This window comes from Haemaphysalis longicornis, unplaced genomic scaffold (genome assembly GCF_048455015.1).
Source record: "Haemaphysalis longicornis isolate Haplotype H1 unplaced genomic scaffold, Haemaphysalis longicornis Haplotype H1 scaffold_2, whole genome shotgun sequence".
Classification (NCBI taxonomy): Eukaryota; Metazoa; Arthropoda; class Arachnida; order Ixodida; family Ixodidae; genus Haemaphysalis; species Haemaphysalis longicornis.
Genome location: NW_027526295.1, coordinates 217,875,352 through 217,896,735, shown reverse-complemented (window position 1 = coordinate 217,896,735; position 21,384 = coordinate 217,875,352). Strand labels below are relative to the sequence as shown.

Here is a 21,384-nt window from a genome sequence, read left to right as displayed (position 1 = left end):
TTGCTATGGGCAATTGTCAAGCAATGCGGGGGCAGGCAGGTCAGCCAGGGTTGGTGACTGTGTCAATCTTCTTGCCCGCAGGTAACCCTAAGAGTGCACGAGCGGGCAGTGCCTCGCAGTCTTCGGATGTCTATCTCTTGTGGGGGGTTGTGCAGCCGGAGAATCAGGCACCAGCAACCGAGCAGCCGGCGTACCGAAACACAGTGGACAACTTTCCAAGCCCAGGCACATCTACAAGGTGTGTGTGTTTCTCCGCTGTGGTTGGAGGAATGTTGCTCTTAAAAGGAAAATGGACTTGGCCTGAATCGCACAAAGTTACTGTAAATCCCCCATGGCCTCCAGTCACTAGAATTCGTAATGGTGTTGCACCGGTGCGAGGTAGCGAGTGCTTCTGTGTGCATAGCGTCTTTAGTTTCTTTGTGATTGAGACATAAGCTCCCATCGATGCCAAATAGACTTGCACACAGAAGCCACCGTGAGCCTTCTTTGCAACAAGTGCTGGGTGCACATGTGAGGGTGCAGAGAGCTTGTGTTGCACAAGGTTTTTAGCTTCTGCTATATCTGTCGTTCAAGGCCCACTATGCTGCACATGTGCTAGTGTGCTTTCAACCATTGGTGAGCTAAAGGGACGGACCAAAGGCTTGCTTTGCATGGGGCTGCAAACGTTAGAGTGGCTTGGTCTCGGGCTACACTCACTTAAGTTTTGGCTTCTCTAATATGTTATGCTACTGTCGGCATAATCACATATTTTGTAACTGTCTTTGCTGGTGTTGCAAGTAAAAACTTTGTGGGGCCTGTTGTGATTGAACGAATTGCGTGCAACTTGTTGAAATCTTTGATGCAATTGTCAGAGGAACATTTTTAACAATTCGGCACCTATTTTCTGCCGCCTGCATGTGTAGTTTCCCGGTTGTTTACGAATGCACTCAAGTGATTGACATAAAAAGAGTCTTTGATCATAACTTTGGGTACTGTCAGGATTAAGGGCTGTTGGTCGCTGTACATTGAGCCCTAGTGATGCCATGTGTGCGTGTGTCCCTCTCCCTCCCTCCCCCGTGCAGCAGCAGCAGAAGAGGGGCCCCGGGTCCCTTCTGCCGCACGTGCAACCGGGCGTTTGCGACGCGCGGCAGCCTCAACCGGCACATGGAGATGCACCGGCCGTTCCGGGTCAAGCACGCCTGCCACCTCTGCACCAAGGAGTTTGCCTGGCCCAGCGACCTCACCACCCACCTGCGCATCACACACGGCTCGCCCCAGACGCGGCACCGCGTGAGCCGCTTCGGCTACTCCCGCCTCCGCCTGCCTCCCAGCTGAGCTGAGGAGAGGCCGCTGCTGCTGCTGCTGTGCATGTCCCCACCTCTGCTTTCTCGCTGTTTCTTCACACTTTGTTTGATGGTGCATTATTACTACCATTTTTAAGAGCTTCCATCAGCTAGCATGACTCGCTGCCACAGTTTTTATTTATTTACTCCTTTAGATGGATTGTAGTTTGTTTCCTCTTGCATGGTCTATGAAATGCTCCTATGTCATGTGTGAGGTATATTCAGTTTGCAGCAGAGTTCAGATGTCTTTCTTGAGGCATAAATTTCAGCCAAGTCATCGAGCCTCGCTAGTGAGCTGTTGGGTTGTGTGTTTTTTTTTTTTTTTTGGTGGGAGTTTCAAGTAGCTGGCATTTCGAAGGCCAACTGCACTGATATGTTTCGTTGACGTAATTTTGTCTTCTTGTTGGAACACTTGTTTGTAAGCCGCCTTGTGAGAATGCTTTTCAGTGCCCCTCACTCAGCTTCTTTTCTGCGCTGCTGTCGGTCGGAATTAAATTATTGCATGTTCAGGGGCTGAATATTTGCAGGATTATTTTTTCTTGCTCTATGTCATGAACACAGTTGAGCTTTTCTTTCAGCAACGAAACTAATTGCATGGAAAAAAGCTGGGAATGACCTGACAAGCTACTTTCCAATAAAATTTCATGTAGGGAATGAGAAACTAGTGTCATTTGCTCCCTGTGGCTTACTAGAGCCTCTGCTTCCATACACTGCATGGATAAGCACCGAGTCACAGAAATTTGATATCAGAAGCAAGACATGTTATAGGCCCCCCACCCCATGAATTTGGTGACAACGAATAGGAAAATTTACCTCAGCATAACATGGCCATGGGCCAGCTTTATATTGAAACAAGAGTCGTTCAGTTTATCAATAAGTCAGTTCGTTTAATTCTGATTTCGGGTCTTGGCATTTCACGCAAAACATGCTCTTCCAGCACTGTTTTTATTTTTTTTTCCACAGTTACTGAGTTTGAGTTGCAGTGCAGCTTTAAAAGAAGGAAAAGCAAGAGGTGTACTTATATTTGAAGCTGCATTAATAAGTCCTTTTTTTTTTTTTTTGTGGTACCCGGTGGCCTTATTTGCTCAGCATGGTTTTGTTGTGCATGCTTGTGTGATTTTTGCGTATCTCAATGTTAAAATGTCCTGGGCATCCAGCGTTGAGTGATTGTCATTTTTCCCAGCTTACTTGTGACTGGAAGAATAGTTCTTCAGTTTGGGAGAGCAGTGGGTTGTTTACGAGAAGCTTTGCCTTTTATTTGGGGATCTTTTTGCACCTCACTGCCTTTTGTACGACGTAATTTCTTTCCTGATAGCCTCATTGTTCTGCACCAACCTCAGGGGTACTCTGTATTGAGATTCGAAGTGTTAAATTTTCACGCAGCTTTAATCATGTATAAATACTCGCATCATTTTCAACGTGTGTGTACAAAGATGCTCTCCAGCAGATGTGAATGCAAGCATTGCCTGTAAGGTGTTTTCATAGATTTTGGTTAACATTAGACAGAGGCATACCTGCCAGGTTTCCCGAATTTTCCGCGAGACTCCCGAATTTTCATGGTTTTGTACGATTGTACGACCGAAACAAAAATCTCCCGAAAATGCACCCGTTTTCGGCTTAATCCTTTTCCCAGCATGGCCACAATGCGCCGGAGGTATACCTGACAATCCAACCCGACACCATTTGGCATTGTTATCAGTGAAGTGCTTAAAAAGTGTAGTCGGCCATGCGCAGACGGTGAACCTGTTCGTCCCATTGTTAGTTTACTGTTTATAGAAATGCAGCGCCGCCGCAACTTTCATTTACGCACGAGCACGGCCATTCTGAAGGTTTAGCAAGTCTCCAGTGGTGTAGCTTGTTAGTTTAGACGAAACAACAAAACAGTTCAGTTCCTGCTGTTTTGTATTGCGCTTGCAGTATACTATTTCCAGGACTTTCTGAAAAGGGCGGCATTAGCAATGTCGAACATTTAAGTGGTGTACTTTGTTGGTAGTTTGGGCGAAGAACCAGTTCATTTCTTGCTATCTTGTAAGTAAATAAAAAATGTGTGTAAAGTTACCCATTCTGTTGTTGCCCCCCCCCGCCCGCTCCCCCCCCCCCCCCCCCGGTAAGATCTCCCTAATGCCATCCCGGCAAATCTGGCAGGTATGCAGAGGTTAAAAACTTCTGAAGATGATTATCAGTGTGAAAAGAACAGGACCAGCAGTGGAGGCATTAACATGCGCTGGCCTTTGTTGACAATAGCAAAAGTGTCTATGTTACGAGAGAGACTCGCTTGCGAACCTACCTGTCTTTAATTTGTTTTTGGCGTATTAGCTTTGCACATCATTATCTGATGACCTATTATTTTTGCACATCAGGGTTCATCGAATGTTTTGCTTGAACGGGAATTTTACATTAGTAATATCATGACGCACTCACTTTTTTTTTTTTTCACGGCAGTTACTAGGTGAAATTGAAACAGAAACATGAATAATGTGGCAATCATGTTCAATAACATGAATGACCTGATTTCATGATGATCTTCGGTGTATGGGTGCATGAGTAATTCTTGCAGAAGAAAAGTTTTTTTTTACTTTTTAAAGTGAAATGATAGATCAAAGATCCCTTTTGCTAATTCCCACATCAGTCTGAGCTGTGAACATTTGTTGTTTTCTCTGAATAAAAAAATTGCAATGTAAGGAAATCCAGCTCAATCCTGCTCAGTGGGTGTGTCAAAATAGTTAATTAAGCTTTATATAAATGAATTGAGTCATGACAACGTTGGGAATATTGTGAGCTAGAGCTAGAACTTCCCTGCACCTTGAGATTTCATTTGGCAGGCACTTAGTCCTAATATTTATGGAAGTGTTACAAGCTTACTTTTTCATTTTTCCTGCTTGCAAAGCATTAAACATTTACCCTGTATTTTGTCTAGTGACACAAGTTAAGGGGACTTTGCTCAACTGTCTGCAATACCAAAATTATCATTGTATAGCTGTTATTTGTAATGATACTCAAACGTTAAAAGCCTATGCGTCAACAAAAATTCGCATCATGCCTATGTGAGCATGCGTGCATGTGTGCGCGGGCTTGTGTCACAGTTTTGAAGTTCCAGACATCTTGTCAGATACTAAAGTGGCACTTCATCATTGTGTGTAGTCATCATTGTGTGTAGTAACTGTCATCCTGCCTGCTTGTTTTTTGCCTGTTGACATATTTGTTGATTGTTTAACAACAGCAACAAAAAAGCATTGCACAAAAAAAAAACATATTTGTTTAAATTTTGTTTTGTACAGGAGCACTATTCAGTGCAGAGACAGGCGAGGGAAGAACTTCCTTTGGGTGCATCTCTCAAATGAAACTGACACATAATGTGTGTCTTCCCGAATCAGAAAATTAGAAAGTCAATGGCAGCAGCCCGTATTTTTCCGTGTGAATCGAAAAGTTCCCGCAACAACAACGCGATTTCAACAAGATAAGATAAACCTACTTGGGGGTGCCACTGTTGAGTGGCAGTCACATTTGGGAAGGGGTAAGGAAAAGTGGTGTGGTCAGTTCACTACACACTGCGTTTCTGGAGTCTCACATTTTATGGGGAGGGGAATGTGTATTCTCATTTTGTATTTCCCACACAATTATTCACAATAGTCCATAGTGGTGTTTGTAGCGGCACTTTTACTTTGTATTTTATTTCTACCTGTGGGAGATTTTCTGGTATTTATTGTCTGAGTGTGCTTGCTTATATTTGGTAATTCTTGGGACACAACTTTGTGCAGCATCTTACGATACACAAAGAGACTCTAGAACGCTTTAAAGGGGCTCGGGGATGTGAGCTAAAGCTATGTATGCACGCTTGCAACAAATGAAAGTCAAAAATTTACTTCGTATGTACCACTGGACGATTAATAGTGACTGGAGAAATAAATACTCGGCAACCAAAGGTCAAACAGCAACATTATTATTGCTGGTAGCCAATTTTTTTAGCTTGGTTTTATCTGACACATGTGAGCACCTTTTTCTTAAAAGCCTTGTGAAGCCCAGAGCAATGGAAACTGACCTGTGATGGCATTGTTGGTTGCCCATGCCGACAGTGTGAGAACATTATTTGCTTCTATCATAAGTGTTGGCATGAGGCTTGTCTAGAGTGCTTGTCAAATTTAATTTGTGCAAAAACAATGGTGTTGTTGTTCCGTAGTTGTTTCATCATTTTTCTAGATGACATTAGAAAGATGCTGAAAAAAAAGAAACACTTGTCCAAAGAAAACACAAGAATGGTTCAGTTACTGGTTTAGTCTCTCGCTTCTGTTTGTGTGTTGTACAGTTGCATTTTGTTACTATAGGAATATGAAAGGCACGACAATTTGATAGTTTTTTTTTTTTTTGCCGCACAAGCAAACAGCCAGTAATATTTTTTTAGAGAGATGGGCATTTTAATTTAAGGCATTTCAGCATGTTGTCGGGCCCCGTCCTTTCTTGTTTTCCCTCTTTAGGTCTACACATTTATGCCTACAACTGTGCATATGGTTTGTTTTGCATTAGTTTTGTTAAGAAATCTTAAGATGAATGATTTGTGCTGCACTCTTATGGGTATTTTAGCACTGCCTGTCTTCTGAAGCATTGACGTGTACGCGCACTGGGAGTTTGATACAATTATAAAATGGGGATTGTGCCCATCTGAATCCTTTTTGTCTTTTTGTCGCTTTTTTGACAAATAAAGTTTTACACTTAATTGGGTCCATCATATTCCTTCTCTCGGATAAAAATGCGCTATCAACTTGCTTATTTTCAGAACTCGATGCATGCCGCTTTGTCGAGCGTATGCACAACATAGAAGCGTTGTAGATTCTTGGCCGTCTCGCGTGGTTTGTGTCACCGGCACTCATTATGCAAGTCCAGCCTGAAGCATCATCTAAAAGGTAAGAGAGCAACGTTTGCATGGATTGTTGATTTAATTATTTTGACACGCCTTGTCTCTCGTTTTTCTCTTGTAGGCCCCACTCCACAAGCAGCTGCCTACGGGGGAGCCCATGTCTCTGCAATGGCTGCTGGAACAGTTTTACCCTTCAGGCCAAGGGAATGCTCCTGCTGTAGTTGCTTGGACATTCAAGTGGCGTGTTTTCAAGAGTGCTCTCTCTTCAAAGTGATTTGGAACGTTACAAAATTTTTGTAAATGTTCAATGTGTGTCTATTGTGTTCCGCTATGCTGTGCTAATTTCCGACATTTTATGAGCTTAGCAGCCCAGCCCCGCACTGTGTTGAACACATTAGACTCGGTCCGAGTTGATTTCTCTACTAAAGATGGTATTACGCCTACCATGCCCTAATTGGGGCTTGACAAAGTTCTGCTGTATGATTACGAAGACATTAATTGTATAAGCCATGCTTGCCATTCAACTGGAGTTGTTAGACCAGGGACACAAAACTCTGGCACTCTCTTGCCTTTTGTACTGCAAGAATGGCAGACTTCTGATGATGTTGCTTTGTGCAGCCGTAGTTTTCGTTGTTTCAGTTCAGTTCCTATCTCTGCTTGTTGGCGAAAGTGGAGGGGAAGGGGAGTTGAAGCTGTGCTGAAGATTAAGTATGAAAGCCATGGTGGCCTATGCAAAATAGGGGATTGATTAATTGGTTCTTTCTCCTAAGCTAGAGTGCCCTACTATAAGGCAAGGTGCTTCCTTGCGGCCTGAAACCACAAACAGATTCACTCTGTGTGTACAAGGCTCCAGTTAGTATTGCACAGATTTTGCATTGTTTCCGATTAGCAAACCTGGGGGATTAAGGGGAGGATAACCAAACGAGAATGCTTGTCCCTGGATGCTTTATTGCAATTGCTGTGTTGCTCTGAAAGAACCGCAGGCCAAAAGCTTTCAGTGTGCGTGGCGTTGCTTTGCTAGTTGCTTCTGTTCTTTCGCTTGGCACAAAAGTGACGACAGCATAAGAAGGCCAGAGCAAGCACACAAAAGCTTGTCAAGTTCATACAGTAAAACATGTAAATTCCGCCCCCGTTAATTCGGAATTTTGGTCCCGTCCAAATTCTGCATTGTTCTATGGCTGAACAACTCTCATTAATTTGGACATATTCGGCCGCAATTCGATTAATTTGGACTCCCCACCGAGTTCAGGTGGAGAAACAGCAGCGCATTCCACTCTGGCCACGCTTCAGTTAATTCAGATTCACAGCAGAAATCTAAGGCGCACCTAAAAAATATCGAGATCGGAACGGGATACGAACAAGCTTGTGTACATCACGGAGGGGGGTGAACGCATGGCATTGATTTAGAACCAAGTTGAAAGGCAAAATGCCCCTCGCTGTGGCCATCAGTCTAGCCGACAGCCACGGCGACCACGGATTTGTCTTTCTTTTCCTTTCTTTTGTGTCGTTCTTTACATCATGTGCATACGACTTTTTAGATCACGGTCTAAATCACTGGCTTCTTGATATAATAAAAGTTTGGTGATGTTGAAAGCATTTTTCAGTTGTGACCATACTTGGGGTAATCGGACACTCGGTTAATTCGGACATTCCCTCCGGTCCCGTGAAATCTGAATTAATTGGGTTTTACTGTAGTTGCATTTAACTGTATCACTGACCTCCGTGTTATTGTACCCAAGAAAGTTCATTGTTTGTTTTATTGGTTTGTGAGAAAGTACAATTCGCAGACATCCCATCTTGAATTCATTGATCTAAGAGAGACCTTGGTGTATGGCATACTGTTGGGCTGTATTTTGTGCCCCTGCTTTGTTCAAGCTAGCTTTACTGTTGTGTATTGTTTTTACTGTCTGTTTTCTGTAGTGTTCTTGTAAATCTTGCGAACTCATGAGTTGGGCAGATGTTTTGCTGTTTGACAGTGCCTCGTAGTTTACTGAATAAGGCCAGAAAAATACACACAGTTCATGCATTTCTCTCTTGCTTTCTTTTTTTTTATCTGCTAGCTGGCGCATTAAAGCTAGATCTGATGGCAATAATGAGGCTGTAGCTGTCTTTATAATCTAAGTACGGGTGTTAAGTGGCGTCTACTATTGCGACAACTTTAAGCTCTGTTTAATGGATTAATAAATTTTTTTGCAATGAGGTCTTCTGCCGAAAGCATGTGTGTGCCTTTTCTACCTGTACCACATGCCACTATCAGACCTCAATTCCTTTTGTAGGTTATCAACTAAAATGAACATGAAAATTTTCTGCTGTGTGTATGTCGATGATTGTCTGCGTGCTAAGCTTACCTTACGAGAAGTGAAATTTTTTTTGAACAGCTTTGCTTTTGTTGCTTGTAGAGTTGACTGGTGTGTGTCGTGAGGCAAAAATTGCAAGGCTTATGCTTTTCTGTGATGTACCAGCTTATGTCCCTTTTATTCTATTAAACATTATTTTTATAGTCACTAGCTTGCATAATGTCGAGGCACTTTGGGGTTCCTGAAATGTTTTGTTACTCGTTCAGCTCAGCTTGCCTGGCAAACGTAAATTGTTGAATGTTCACTTATAGGTGGGCCTAGTTTTCAATTGTGCGCTCTTAACTTTTAAAATTGTGGTGGCGTTTCTATAGTGTAATTTCTTAATGACTGCACCACCAAGACAGAACTAGCCATTTCATTACTACCTACATTGGCCAAACCACAGTCAACCCATCTTTCCGATTACTTTCGAGACGAATGACAGCAACTCACTTTGCTTGCTGTTTATAATTTCTTGTCTACTTTATACTGCCAGTGTCATAACCACTTGGTTGAAGTGCAGCTTTTTCAATGTGCGATTGTTAATTTACACTGCTGGCGATGGTCCAATTTCAAAAAGTGTGACTTTCCTTTCTCTTTGTGCTGTGTATTTCATGCGTGTGGTACACTGGCCACATTCATTTTTACCCCTCGGCAAAGTATGTCTGTGTGTATTTATGCGCTGTGGTTTTTCATAATAAACAGAGAGAAAACAAAATTTCAGAGCTTGGGCTGTACGAAGAAGAAGAGGAAGAGGAGATTGACACGGACGGGGACAACACGGAAGAGGAGGAACCCCCGGAAGAAGAAGAACTTGGCGGCAACATGGCAGCTGCGGCCAACGTTGACGGGTCGTCGGCCTACTTTGCCCACCACATGCCCGCAGACCTGTCCATGCACGAGATGTCCATGCCAATACACCCGCAGCACCACCCGCCCACGGCTCCGCTCGAGGCTTCCGAGTCCAGCCACCCTGAGCTGGGCTACGAGCTGGACCCTTTGGCCATGCAGTCGCCCCCCCTGCCGCTCAAGCGCATCGTGTGCCCCATCTGCCTGCACAGCTTTGCCAACAAGGCCAACTTCAAGCGGCACCAGCTGCTGCACTGGCCCGTCCGGCGCAAGTTCCCCTGCTTCCTCTGCCCCAAGCAGTTCAACTGGCCCGACGACGTCAAGCGCCACATCCGCAGCGTGCACCACCTCAATGTCGACCCCAAGCTGGGCGGCGGGGGCGGAGGTCGCAGGCCTCTGCCGCCCTCCGCCCTGTGACGCACGTGATGCCACCCAGAGAAGAGCCAGCGGCTGACGTTTCCCTCCGCTCGTCTTCTCTGTGCCGTCCAGCCATGAACCATGCACTGCCCAGGGATGCTGTGTGTGTGTCTTTGCATTTTAGCGAGTGCAGCTCTGCTAGAGTATGTTGTGTGGTGTGAGACAGTTCACACCGGTGATGCACGTTTGGACACGAGGAGGGTGTTGTTGCTGCGACAGTGCAGTTGTGCGAGACGACTTGCAGTGGTCGCCCTGCCTGGCCCAGGTAAGCTTTGGCAGCAGTCTTTTATGCTTCCAGTCATTGTTAAGCTGAAGGGCAAAGGCATATATTAAAAACTCAGAGCTTCCGGCAGCCTTTCCTCACAGAAAATGTCGTGCTGCCTTTTTTTTGTGTGTGTGTGTAGCACCTTAGTGTACCATAACCCTGCACCGTACTTACCTATTTGACACGAGTGAAATGTTATACAAAGAACTTCAACTAATTTGACTGCGCTCCATGTCAAATTTGTGCACTCCATGTCAAATTTGAGCATGCTCCCCAAACAACCTGGCTTAGTTGCAGCTGTACCTTCACAGCGTTCCCATGTTTCAGTCGGAAACCTAAACACTGTGCTGCCGAGCTTTTGCTTCATACTAGTAATAAAGTACATTAACTTGGTTTATATCTGTTACAACTGTAAATTTGGTTTTCTTCATTCCAATGCCAGCTCCTGCCTCTGAACGCTACAGAGGCACACTGATCTGTGAAAAGAACTCAACACTGTAGATTACAGTGCCAGGCATGCAGATGTACCACTTGAAACCGTTACACTTTTCTTTTTAATTATACAAAAAATGAAAAAAAGGGATTGAAAGAGCTTGTTTCGGTGTTTTTCTGAAAAAGAAAAGAGCAGTATGATAAGGTTTTACTAATACATATTAGAAAACAGGTTGTGTCACATATACATGCCATGTGGCCACCGTTGTTTATTAATGGCATCAAATGGCCTTTGGGTGGGAAAGCTGGTGGCGGCATCTGTAACAGCGCAACAGCTCTTTAACGATGCGTCTTTGAAGCGTTTCATAGCGCGAGTTGTTCTGTAGCACATGCTCAAAGGGACTATAAATACAAAATACGTTTGGTTCATTAAAAAGACTACTTTTTCCCAATGGCAGCGATACCAGTTTTATTACAAACTTCAAGAAAAAAACAATCAAAATATTAAAGAAAATTGATGAAGCAGTGACGACTCCCCAGCCACTTCTGACAATATCTCTGTGGCGTCAGAGAATCTTGTTCGTGCAATTGGCGGCCGCCAACAGAAGCCACCGCCAAGTAACGTTACTGGGTGATTGCAGTAGGGCCTCTAGTTGCATTTTATCGTATTACTTGGATTCTAATGGTCAGCTTACACTGGTAACTGTTTTTATTGTTGGCCCACAACCTTCGCTCCTGCCCATATTACGTTACTGTAGCGTGAATTTTAGAAGTATTTCTTGCGTTCCATTTTTTTTTTTTCCTGTTTAAAAGACAGCTTTCTGGGCTGGGATGAATCTGATTGAGTTACCGAAGGCTAGTTCTTTCGAATTGAACTAAGTTGTATTTTCTTTCCGTGGCCCCTTTGAACTCGACTTAGCGAAAGGTGGCGAGAGGACAAACCCATTCGAAAACGCGGGGTGGAGGCGAAGCATCTTAGGCATTCAATTGGACATTAATGCCTCTGCATTCAAAACCCTTGAGAAGTGTTCAGGTGGCCTCGGGAGTTTACTTTTTTGATTTGGGTCAAGTGTTTTGCCTTGGTGTGCAGTGAACGAGACATTTGTGAACGTTGAAGCTGCTGTCACTTCTTACTGCCAGTGATGTCTATAACAGCAGTTGGGGAAAGTGTAAAGATTATTGCCACTGGCAGCTAGGTGATCATGTTGTCTGTTTCTGTCGCCATTCGACACAGTAAACGGTTGTGGGGCAATTTCCTCGTCTTCTGTTCAGTGGCTCATTCTCAGTTTCCTTAGTTCTTTTCTGAGATGTCTGCTGGTTCTTAATTGGGCACAGAAGGCCAGCAGTACATATACACCCTGGAAGAATGTGCCCTCTTGAAAAACTTGCTCATAAAAAGATTTCTGCCGGTTGCAGGCGGTCAGCACTGAGATGTCGTAAGAACACTAAATCTCCTTGATTTACTAGGTAGCCCTGGATAGTTAGTGGGCAGTCTGGGGGCATCATCAGTGGCAGAACATACAGTTGGCATCAAAAGTAATTAGAACACCATCTTAGTAACTTAAGGGAAATACTCCACCTTGTGGGGCCTTTCCCACCGGTTTATGTGTCTAGGCTAGTTTTTCCAAGTTGAAGAACCGTGTACAGGCCTGCAATAGTAGCCGGATGGCCACTTTGTGAGAAAATTCGCTTATATTCGTGATTTTTTTTTTTTTGTAACTACCTCTTAACATGCCTGCACTGCAGTAGTGCTTGAGAAAAGCATCCTGCTCTGTCTCTGTTGATTCCTGAGATTGATAATCAAAGATGCTCACTATTGACGCACGACGTTGTCTTGCTGCTTCAGATATGCTGAGTGGCTTAGGAGTAACATTTCAGACTGTACTTACTAAAACCCGAGCTGAAACAGTGCGATTGTGTTCTTTTCCTTCTTCCCTATCTCCCCTTCTCTTTTCAGCACTTTCTTTCTATCCTCGCACTCGCCAGTTTTGGCATTCATTGTGGACAGCAGAAAGAGGAAGAGTTTGAGTGATAGCTGCTTTTTTCTTGCTTTCTCTCGCTGTTCAGGGTTGCACTCATGTTTGACATTTTTGAACCTCAACGTGGACTTCTGTATTTTATTTTTTTCAACAGCCCAGTTGTGCCTGCATTTTTTAAGCCTACATTTGCGAGGTGTGCGGTCGCCCTAAATGATATTTTTGTTGTTGCGTTGTGTTGATGGCATTTTTCTCTTGATTTGCTTATTATATCTCGTGTTGTGATGCCTCATTTGAGTTCTTTTGCATTGTTAAGCTGTATACAGATTTCATTATGGCCAGAAAGAGCGCAAGCTGTACGAACAGAGGGTGTGCTCTGTGCGAACATCTGAGCATGTTCTTAGATAAATTTTTTTTATTTTACGTTGTTGTTGAAATATTGTTTATTGTTGTTGTTTGTGTGTACCCTGTTTTTCTGGTTTGCTTTCTTGTGCTTTATGATGCTGCCCTTGTGGTGTAACTCGGAATTTCCACTCAGTGTGGTGAACTTCAAATTTCGGCAGCCAGTGTTGTACTGGGGCAGGGACGTCTCAGGCAACAGTGCTGACTGGTCATAGAGGTTGTAACTGCTGCCGAGTGGCTTGCACCCGTGCCAACAGTTTTGAATGCTAGTGTTAGCAGCCATGAGTGTCTGCAGGCGGGGAACCAGCAAGCTTGTTTAATAATAATAGTAATAATAATAGTCGTCATTGTAATGTTGTCACCGTATGGGTGCGGGTTGAAGGCTACTCCCACGGACTTCTAGCGGCCTTAATCCTGCATTACTCGTACCCACTCACCTCTGCACCTGAATTTTCTCGCCTTATCTTCCTCATCCCGTCCCTGGGTAGCTCTCTGTTTCTCCGGTCTTTTGCCCTTTGTCGGCTGTGTGCCATTAGTTGTATGCTAACCATCCATCTGCTTCAAGGCAAGAGCCTTAGATCTTTATGTTTTACGGAACGCAGGAAGTAAAGAAAAGCGTAAAGAAAAACAATGGTGCAGGAAACGGAGTGTTTGCCAGGAAACGGAAAGGGCAGTGCAGGAAGAGGTTTCTGAGAAGGGGCAGCAAACCGTAGGATGTTCTAGACGCACCTTGTATACGTTGCGCCGTCGCGTTGGCGGGGAGCTTCATTCCAAAACTAGTCGCAGGTGGAAAAGATAAAGAAAGTACGCTAATGTGGAAGAGGCTGGGGCAGCTCAAAATGCCATTCGTCGTAACCACCGTCGGCAGGAAGTGGCCATGGATGAAGCTGTGGCAGCGGCCCAATGAGAGCAACGGGAAAGTTCAAGAGAATGTTTAACTTTTGCGAGTTTGGTTCCCAGTTGCAAGGGCTCTAGCTATGGCTCTAGAGGTAAAGTACAAAGGCACTCGTATCTAGTACTAGATTTCGGTGCTCATTAAAGAAGCTCTTCTACTACAGCTAGCCTTAGCCCTGTAAAACCCCATGGCTTCCCTCTGAACCCTGCTCTTCTGTGCAAAAAAGCCTGCAGTCGCCCATGTCAGCAGCACGTGAATACACCTTGCTTATCGGCGATGCTGTTACGATGTCAATATTGGCATGCAAGCAAAAAACTTTGTTGATGTATGTATGTTTTATCCCACTGACATGCAAGCAGTCTCGTAACTTGTAGGTGGCCTAACAGAAGATGGGTTGCTGCTAACGTAATTGTCTTTTTTATATACTGAGGTTTGAGCTTTTAGTACACTTCATTCTGATGCATTGTTCCACAGCAGTAAGAGGGACTATTGCTGATGCTTTCAATGAGGTAATGCTTTCACGTGATGTGCTGAACCCAACAATGTTTGGGCCCGTCTAAACGAGCTTGTTTCATGCTGGTCGAGTGCCTAAGTCGTTCTTGTCCCTAAGAGTGAACAACTTACTTTGGCGGCACTATTTCAGAAACACCTAACTGAAACATTCCAGAGCACTTTGTGAGGGGATAGTGTAACAGGTGTTGATCAATGTTTCGTCATGTAGCTGTTGCTTGTGTGTGTGTGTGTGTGTGCACTGATTTCTCTCGTTTGGTTGTGGTTGGTCGCACCAGTGTGTTCTAATCTGAAGTGTTCATCATATCCGGTGCTAAGAATGAAAACGTTTGCCATATCGCGGCGTGTTGTGGTAGTACTTTGTTACTTTAAAATGTCGACCGATATGTGAAATGGCGCTTAGCACACTTCCCCAAGCTGACAAGACGAGTGTTCAGTGCATCATACTGTGCTCTTGATCCAGCTTTCAGTCTAGCTACGAGGAAGCTTTGTTTTTTGTTTTGTTTCCTGTTCTTAATCCCACTGCACACTGCACAGCACTGTTCATGTGGGGTGGGGATGCATCTTGGTGCCAGAAATTTGGTTTGTTTCTATTTATTGTTCTTGCTTTCATAGAAGTGCTCCATAAGACCAGTCTAGTTCAGTTGACAATGCAAGCCTGGAGTATATTTTGTTGCAGAGCAATAAAAGTTTATTTAGAATTTGAAACCAGCAAAGGAGTCTGTGCTTTCCCTCTTGCTTTGGTGAAAATAAAGCGTGTGACTGTTGCCTACGTGCTCCTTGGGTCAAACTACCCATGTGAACAACGCTTGGAAGCCTGTGTTCTCTAGTTTGGTGTAAATATGCATTAAGATATGTTTGCACTTGAGTTATTTTGTGCATTTAGATACTCGTAATGCCAACAACATACAGAATATGAAGCTACGAAGAAGCACAAAAAAGCTCCAAATTTTTATTAAATTTCTTAGACATTTTGAAGCATTTTTTCATAGTTACAGTCTAGCTAGTGCCAGGATGTGTCATTAAGTCTGATATTCAGTTGGCATGGTGAAAACCGCCCGTGTTTGTCTTTCTTTCTTAATTGCTGTTTCACTTGGTACTTGCAACGCCCCAACTTCAACTTGAAAGGAAATATACTACTTCCTTGCCATTATTTAGCCAGCTTTCAGTAATATCTTTGGCATTATGCAAACTTTTGACTTAATTTGTTGGCGCTGTGTCATTTATTCAGAATGTTACTGCATGTACAGAGGTTCATTATCGTTTGTGGCTATTAGTGTCTTCAAGGCAGTTTACATCCCTGGGCATGAAATTAGCTTAAAAATGTGTGGGTAATTTGTTCTAGTGTTAAAAGTGCTCTTGGACACATCTTTTAGTGACGTATCATTCAGTAGAACGGCCAAACCTGCTGAAGTGATTAACATACTTGTCTTTCCTAATTTTTCTTTACTTTGTCGAGGTAACCACGAAAACCGTAAACACATTAGCGATTGCACTACCACGTGTTCACCTTGTTCTTTTGTCTTTACCTTTTTCTGTTTTTTGAAAGTGCAGAAATGTAACAATGGTAAAAAAAATTATGTTAATGGTAAGGACTGTATTTGCATATTTATTTCGTTATGTGTGGGGAAGAAGAGGGGGTAGTAGAGACTGCAGCCCTTATTGCTTCCTTGTTGCAGATGCTGCCGCTGCTGCTGTGGCCGCCGCTGCCCCCAGCGTTGATGTGAATGAGCGGGCCGTGTCGATGCAGCTCTTTGCGGACACCCTCCTGCGGCCGCTGCTGGCGCCGCGCAGCAAGGAGGAGGTGCGCTTCCCCTGCGACATCTGCAACAAGGACTTCTCGACGGCGTACACCATGCGGCGACACCGGGCCATCCACAACCCCAACTTCCTGAAGCACCAGTGCGAGTTCTGCCCCCGGAGGTTCAACTGGGTCGACAACCTCCGCTCCCACATGCAGGGGGTGCACGGCGTGGTGCTGCAGCAAGGCCAGAGGGGGCGGCCCCGGAACCGCCACCCCGGCAGCCCCCCCGACCGGCAGATGTCGAGCTGAACGGTCACCCCCCCCCCTTTTTTTTCCGCTTGACGTCAATCTGAGCTTTTGTATTTGAGTGTAATCCAAAGTTGGGCAGCTTACCGTGCAAAACTGTGTGAGTGGAAGGGGTCGTGAAAGCTTGCGGTGTGCTTATTTCTTGTCCATGCGGTGGACTGGAGCATTCCTTGTGTGCTTGAGGAGGTCGTTGTCCTAGTAGGCGGCGCGTAAGGTGTTTTCTTTTTTTTTCCTTTTGCATCTATGGGTTGTTTCGTGTGATTTATTTCTTGTTCACTGGGCATAAGAAGAGCTCAAACAGAAGTGGCACACAATGCACCGTTTAATGTAACAGTCGGTGAAAGTGGTCTCTCTCCCACTCTCTGCCTGCTTTTTAAGAAGATGCAGTCCTCTGCATTCTTTAGACGCTACCGATGGGAAAGTAAACAGTGAAGAAAAACTGCGCTTCGTAGAACAAGGTTACACCTCGGTCCTCTGGGGTAATTTTTGTTTTTTAGCTTCCTCCTTGTTTTCTTTGGTGTTGCTTGTTGTGAACTAGCGCAAGCCTGTGAATACTAGATGTGCACGTTTAGACTCATTTAGTACGCACATGGTGGCCGCAATGTGTTGTAGGATCACACAGTAAATATTTATGCACACCAAATTCACTGCTTGTAAGAGAGCAGTTTGTTTTCTGCTTTACGTCCTTAACTATAGGATCCTCAGTTCCTTCAGTGTTTGTGATTTTTGTTACTGTGATTTGCTGGAGCATTTCATGCTTTTGCTACTTTCTTGCATTTACTAAGTCAACGTACCAAGGATCTGTGCTGTGTGTTCAGAAAACATTTCAGCGGGGGTAATAATTATAGGCATCTCTATGTTGCAAATGTATCTATACGCTGCCAATGTGAGCTAAGGGGAATTATTTGAGCAACTCGATGTTTGCTGGTTTGGGGAATAACCTGGCAAAAAAATTATTCGTGGCCTGCTTGGGAAAAGGTCAAATAAAAAAAATCTAAAGTAATGCTAAGTGGCCCCAGCCATAAAGTGAAATTCGCATAGGTGAAGAGACAAGTTGGAGGACTACAATTAGCTTGAACAATAATTTATTCCCCGGATGTGAGCGCAGTTTGAAAATGATAGATCTGTCATCATGCAGGCCTCTTTGTCTATAACGTAGTACAGTGGAATCTCGTTAAAGCATGGCCACATGGGCCGCAGTTACTTTATATTAAGCCAAATCCCCAACTCAGTTTCCCTTTAACCTAATGCATTCGGATGAACCGTAGTGCCGGTTGGTACGTACTGTCTTCGCGTCCCCGTCAGGTACAGTTTAACGAGGTTTCACTGTATTCAACAAGTTTTGTGCTGGTGTAGCGGCACTGCTTGCACAGGCTATAAAAGATTCAGGCGACAATACTCACCGTGTATTTTTTCGTTTCGTAGAAGGCATTCACACATTGTTCGCTTTGGGGCACACTGATGCACTCAACTCCATCTGTTGTCACAAGGAGGAACCGAGACAAACACTAGAGCTCTGCCCTGTGCCGCATACGTGATCTAGGCACAGTTTTTGTGAAGACGTTTCATGTCCTGAGATGTTCTTATCCTGTGACTACCTGGCACCGTATAAATCATACGTGGCACGAGCTTTCAAGAAGCTTCGCCCCAGCAGCTTAGGTTGTCTGGGAGAATTTCCAGTAATTGCGTAGGAGGAGAACAGTTGTATGTGACATCTCTTGATGTCATCTTTCGTACATGCTTTTTTTAAAGGTACAGTCTAGTCCACTTATAACGATGTCCAAGTGCCAAGAAAGTCCAGTTGTTGTAACCGATAATTGTTATAAGCAGGTTGCAAAATAAAAACATAAAACAGAGCTAAAAACATTTTATTCACATGCAAGCAAGTTCGTACGACAACTTATTTGCAGAAAAGAAGCCGTAGTCTGTGGGCTTTGTTTGCGGCACGCAAAGCTGGTGCACATCTTTTTCAAGAGCATCTATAGGAGCTTCACCTGGCTGAGCAAAGGGTCCTTGGCAGAAACGAAGTCCCTTAGGGACTGTATCATGCATCGGGCCTCCTGCCAAGACGCTACTCGAGTAGGCTGCACAACTGCATTGTTATGCAGCACGTACGTGCAACGATCACCTCTACAGTGAGGCACTCAGACATTTCCAAAACATGTACCCTGGTGTCCCTTCTGCGGAAAAACAGAGGCAGTTGAAGAGCCACCCAGCCAAATTCAAAGCAGCGTGCACGAGCATCTTCCTCCATGCGCGCGAGCGTGAGTGTGCGAGTGGGCGCAGGCATGAGGCCAAAGCGGCGGCACTGGGAGAGGGGTTTGGAAGGAAGACTTCTCTCCTCCTCCCTGCACTTCCTCATAAGCGGTGCAGTCGACTCATTTTCTGAGAAGTGGAAGGGATGCGAGGCGCATTGCGGCACATGCTGTCGGTGCGGAGAGCCAGCGGCAGCTCACATTTTCGGTGCACGCTGTAACCGGATTCAATTGTTATATCTGATATCGGGGCACTGGGGCATTGTAATAAGCAGTTTATTTTACCACAAAAAGCATATAAAAGCAGACGGTGCCATAGTTGTTCATCATTATATCCGATACGTTGCTAAAAACGATATCGTTTACAAGTGGACTCGACTGTATAGACAAAACTCGACAAATGGAGGAAAAGAAGTAGCCTGTTGCCCACATTAGTGACGCCATTGCACACTGAGGAGTTACTGCCGGCCATAGTATCAAATGGAGAAACGTAGCTTAGCTGTGATTTTTGAAGCAGGTGCATTTGTCCCATTGTGACACAATTTACAGAGCAACCACTCGCTCCCTAGTGTTAGGTTTCTCTTTTATGCTTGCGCGTGTGCTTGCACGCTCATGAGGATACAGGTTACGTGTGTGTCTGGTCACGTTATTGATGTTCATAAATATTAGCCCTGTTTAGTTTGTCTGTGTACTTATGTGGATCTAGCCAGAAACTTGGGACGGAAAATGAGTGGTATACACCTATGAATGGCAAGTATGGTGCATGAAACCACCAAATCTGAGCTTTGATTGGCTGCGAAATTTTTTTTTGTCGTGGGCTTGTATCCACGTCCCTCACTGATGTCAAAACTTCTTTCCCTTTTTTGTTCGACCCTAACTACCAAGGAGTATAATTATGACACAAAGTTCAGTTTGTTGATTGCTCAGAAATTGAGCAGGGTAATCAATCTTTATGAAAGCACTGACAGTAATGTTCGCATTTAATACGATGTACCATGGGTTACTGTAATTTGAAACGTTTAACCCACACCAAAATTCGTGAAGTTTTCTTCCACAGCGCAAGTTCAAAAAAGCTTTAGGGACAGTGGAGAGGGCATCTATTATGCGATGGAATTGAGCAACATTAGTTTTTTCTATATATATGCGTCACTTTATGCAGTCAACTGTTCTAGTACATATTTACATTTTTTTCTTTTTTTTCTCTCTCTCTTTTTCTACAGGTTATGTACGGCAGGGTACGTGCTATATGCAGGAGTCAGTTATAAGGGTGAAAATATGGTATTGAGATCCGTGACATTAGGCAACTCACCGTTTCTGCACTAAGTCTCTAGCACTACTTTCTTGTGATGGGTGCTTGGGAGTTTAGGGAGGCCCGTAATCTCGGCTTTTGTGCTGCGTTTTTAGTGAATATTGCACACCTGTATGCTTTTTTTTACGTAGCAATGCAATAAAAAGAAAGCTTGACACATCACACGCACCACTCTGTACAGGGCTAAGTCGAAAGATTAAGAAATGCGATATTGGTGGGCCGAGCCACAAGAAAATGGAAAAGAAGGGGTCGCAACTTTCATAATGCCAGTTGCGCATTTCATAAAGCGTTGAACTTCAGGTTGCCATTCAGTGTAAATAGTATACCAACGTATAATGCCAAATGTTTTATTTTCGTCAATTTAACGCAGTGAGCGTTCTGGTCTCAAGAATAGGCTGTCTGTGACGTAAGAAGAAAAAGATCCTTGCCTACATTTTTTCGTGGCAATTACGTTCTACAATGGTATGCCCCTGTCCTTTTTTTTTTTCTTTTTTTTTCATGTGCTATTTGCTGTTGTGAGTATGCTTGTGTATGCAGAACGTATTTGGTCTAAATCAAAGGCAAGTCTTCCTTCCTTGTCACTGCTCTGGCTGTAACTTTTGTAACTGTCCTAATAATAAAAAACAAAAGGCCTTGAAATGATTTAAGCCTCGTCCTTTTGTAACACCATGCACACTGTAAGCTAGTAGTTAAATGTCTCGATTGGTAGAGAACTAGAGCAGTATAGATCGTGGTTACAATGGTATGGCAAAACGTGGCTAAACACGAGCTCGCAATCACTGTGCCTCGTTTGCATAGTCAGCCAACTTGTTAGTAAGGGCTTTTCATGGGCTTAGTTAAGCCTTAGTTAAGCCTTCTTAGTTAAGCCTTCTCAGTGCAGCGCTTGTTCGGTTTCTGGTTATGGCCATTGGCGGATCCAGAGGGGGGGTCCGGATGTCCTGACCCCTCCCTTAATTTTTGAATTTAAACCTCCAAAAAGATGACCACTCAGGTCGCAGAAAAAGGTGAATTCATGACTTGTTGTATTCCTTGTGTTTTTGCTTTCCCGACAGTGAATAAATAAGGCTCCTCCTCCTCCTGCTCATCATCATCATCATCATCACTGATAGGAGCTGACCCCCCTCTCAGAAAAAGCCTGGATCTGCCCCTGGTTATGGCAGTTATGGCATAGTAGTTGGGGGGGCGACATACTTAATATGAGGGACTCTACTTGTCTGTTGAAGTTAAAAACGGGGGTCCTCATGCTAACCTTCAAAACAAGCCCCTGTAGGCCTAAAGAAATGTTTACCACAGAAACAACTGCTACAATGGAATTGTAAAAGAGTTCAAGAGAATACTGTTGTCGTCTTGCTATGTGATTGTCTTGACGTCGGCTATCCCACTGCCCTCCACGCTGCTCTTGTGCGTTTGTTGTCAAGTGTCTTAGCAAAATGTGCATGTACCGCAGCTAGTGATCTTATTGTCACAAAGTAAGTGCAAATACTCCACAGCTCATCTATATTGCAATGCATCGA

General features: G+C 44.1%; 1 protein-coding gene across 11 annotated transcripts in view; it reads left to right on the top strand.

Moving 5' to 3' along the window:
• The window catches only part of LOC144169907 (uncharacterized), a 179,404-nt gene that overhangs the window by 103,504 nt on the left and 54,516 nt on the right, over positions 1-21,384 (top strand). The window contains exons 5-7 of one of the 11 annotated variants that reach the window (XR_013322540.1): positions 82-238; positions 1,065-2,830; positions 3,478-6,033. The exons of 6 other annotated variants lie outside the window; for them this stretch is intronic. Coding sequence is in view for 2 of the 5 variants with exons in the window: in XM_077699337.1 (XP_077555463.1) it covers positions 9,235-9,776 (542 nt within the window). In the remaining 3 variants the exon portion in view is untranslated. Of the gene's footprint in view, positions 1-81; positions 239-1,061; positions 2,831-3,477; positions 6,034-9,234; positions 14,965-15,935; positions 16,325-21,384 lie in introns of those variants that run through there. 4 more of the 11 variants (XR_013322539.1, XR_013322538.1, XM_077699340.1 and 1 more) reach the window with 4 other exon arrangements.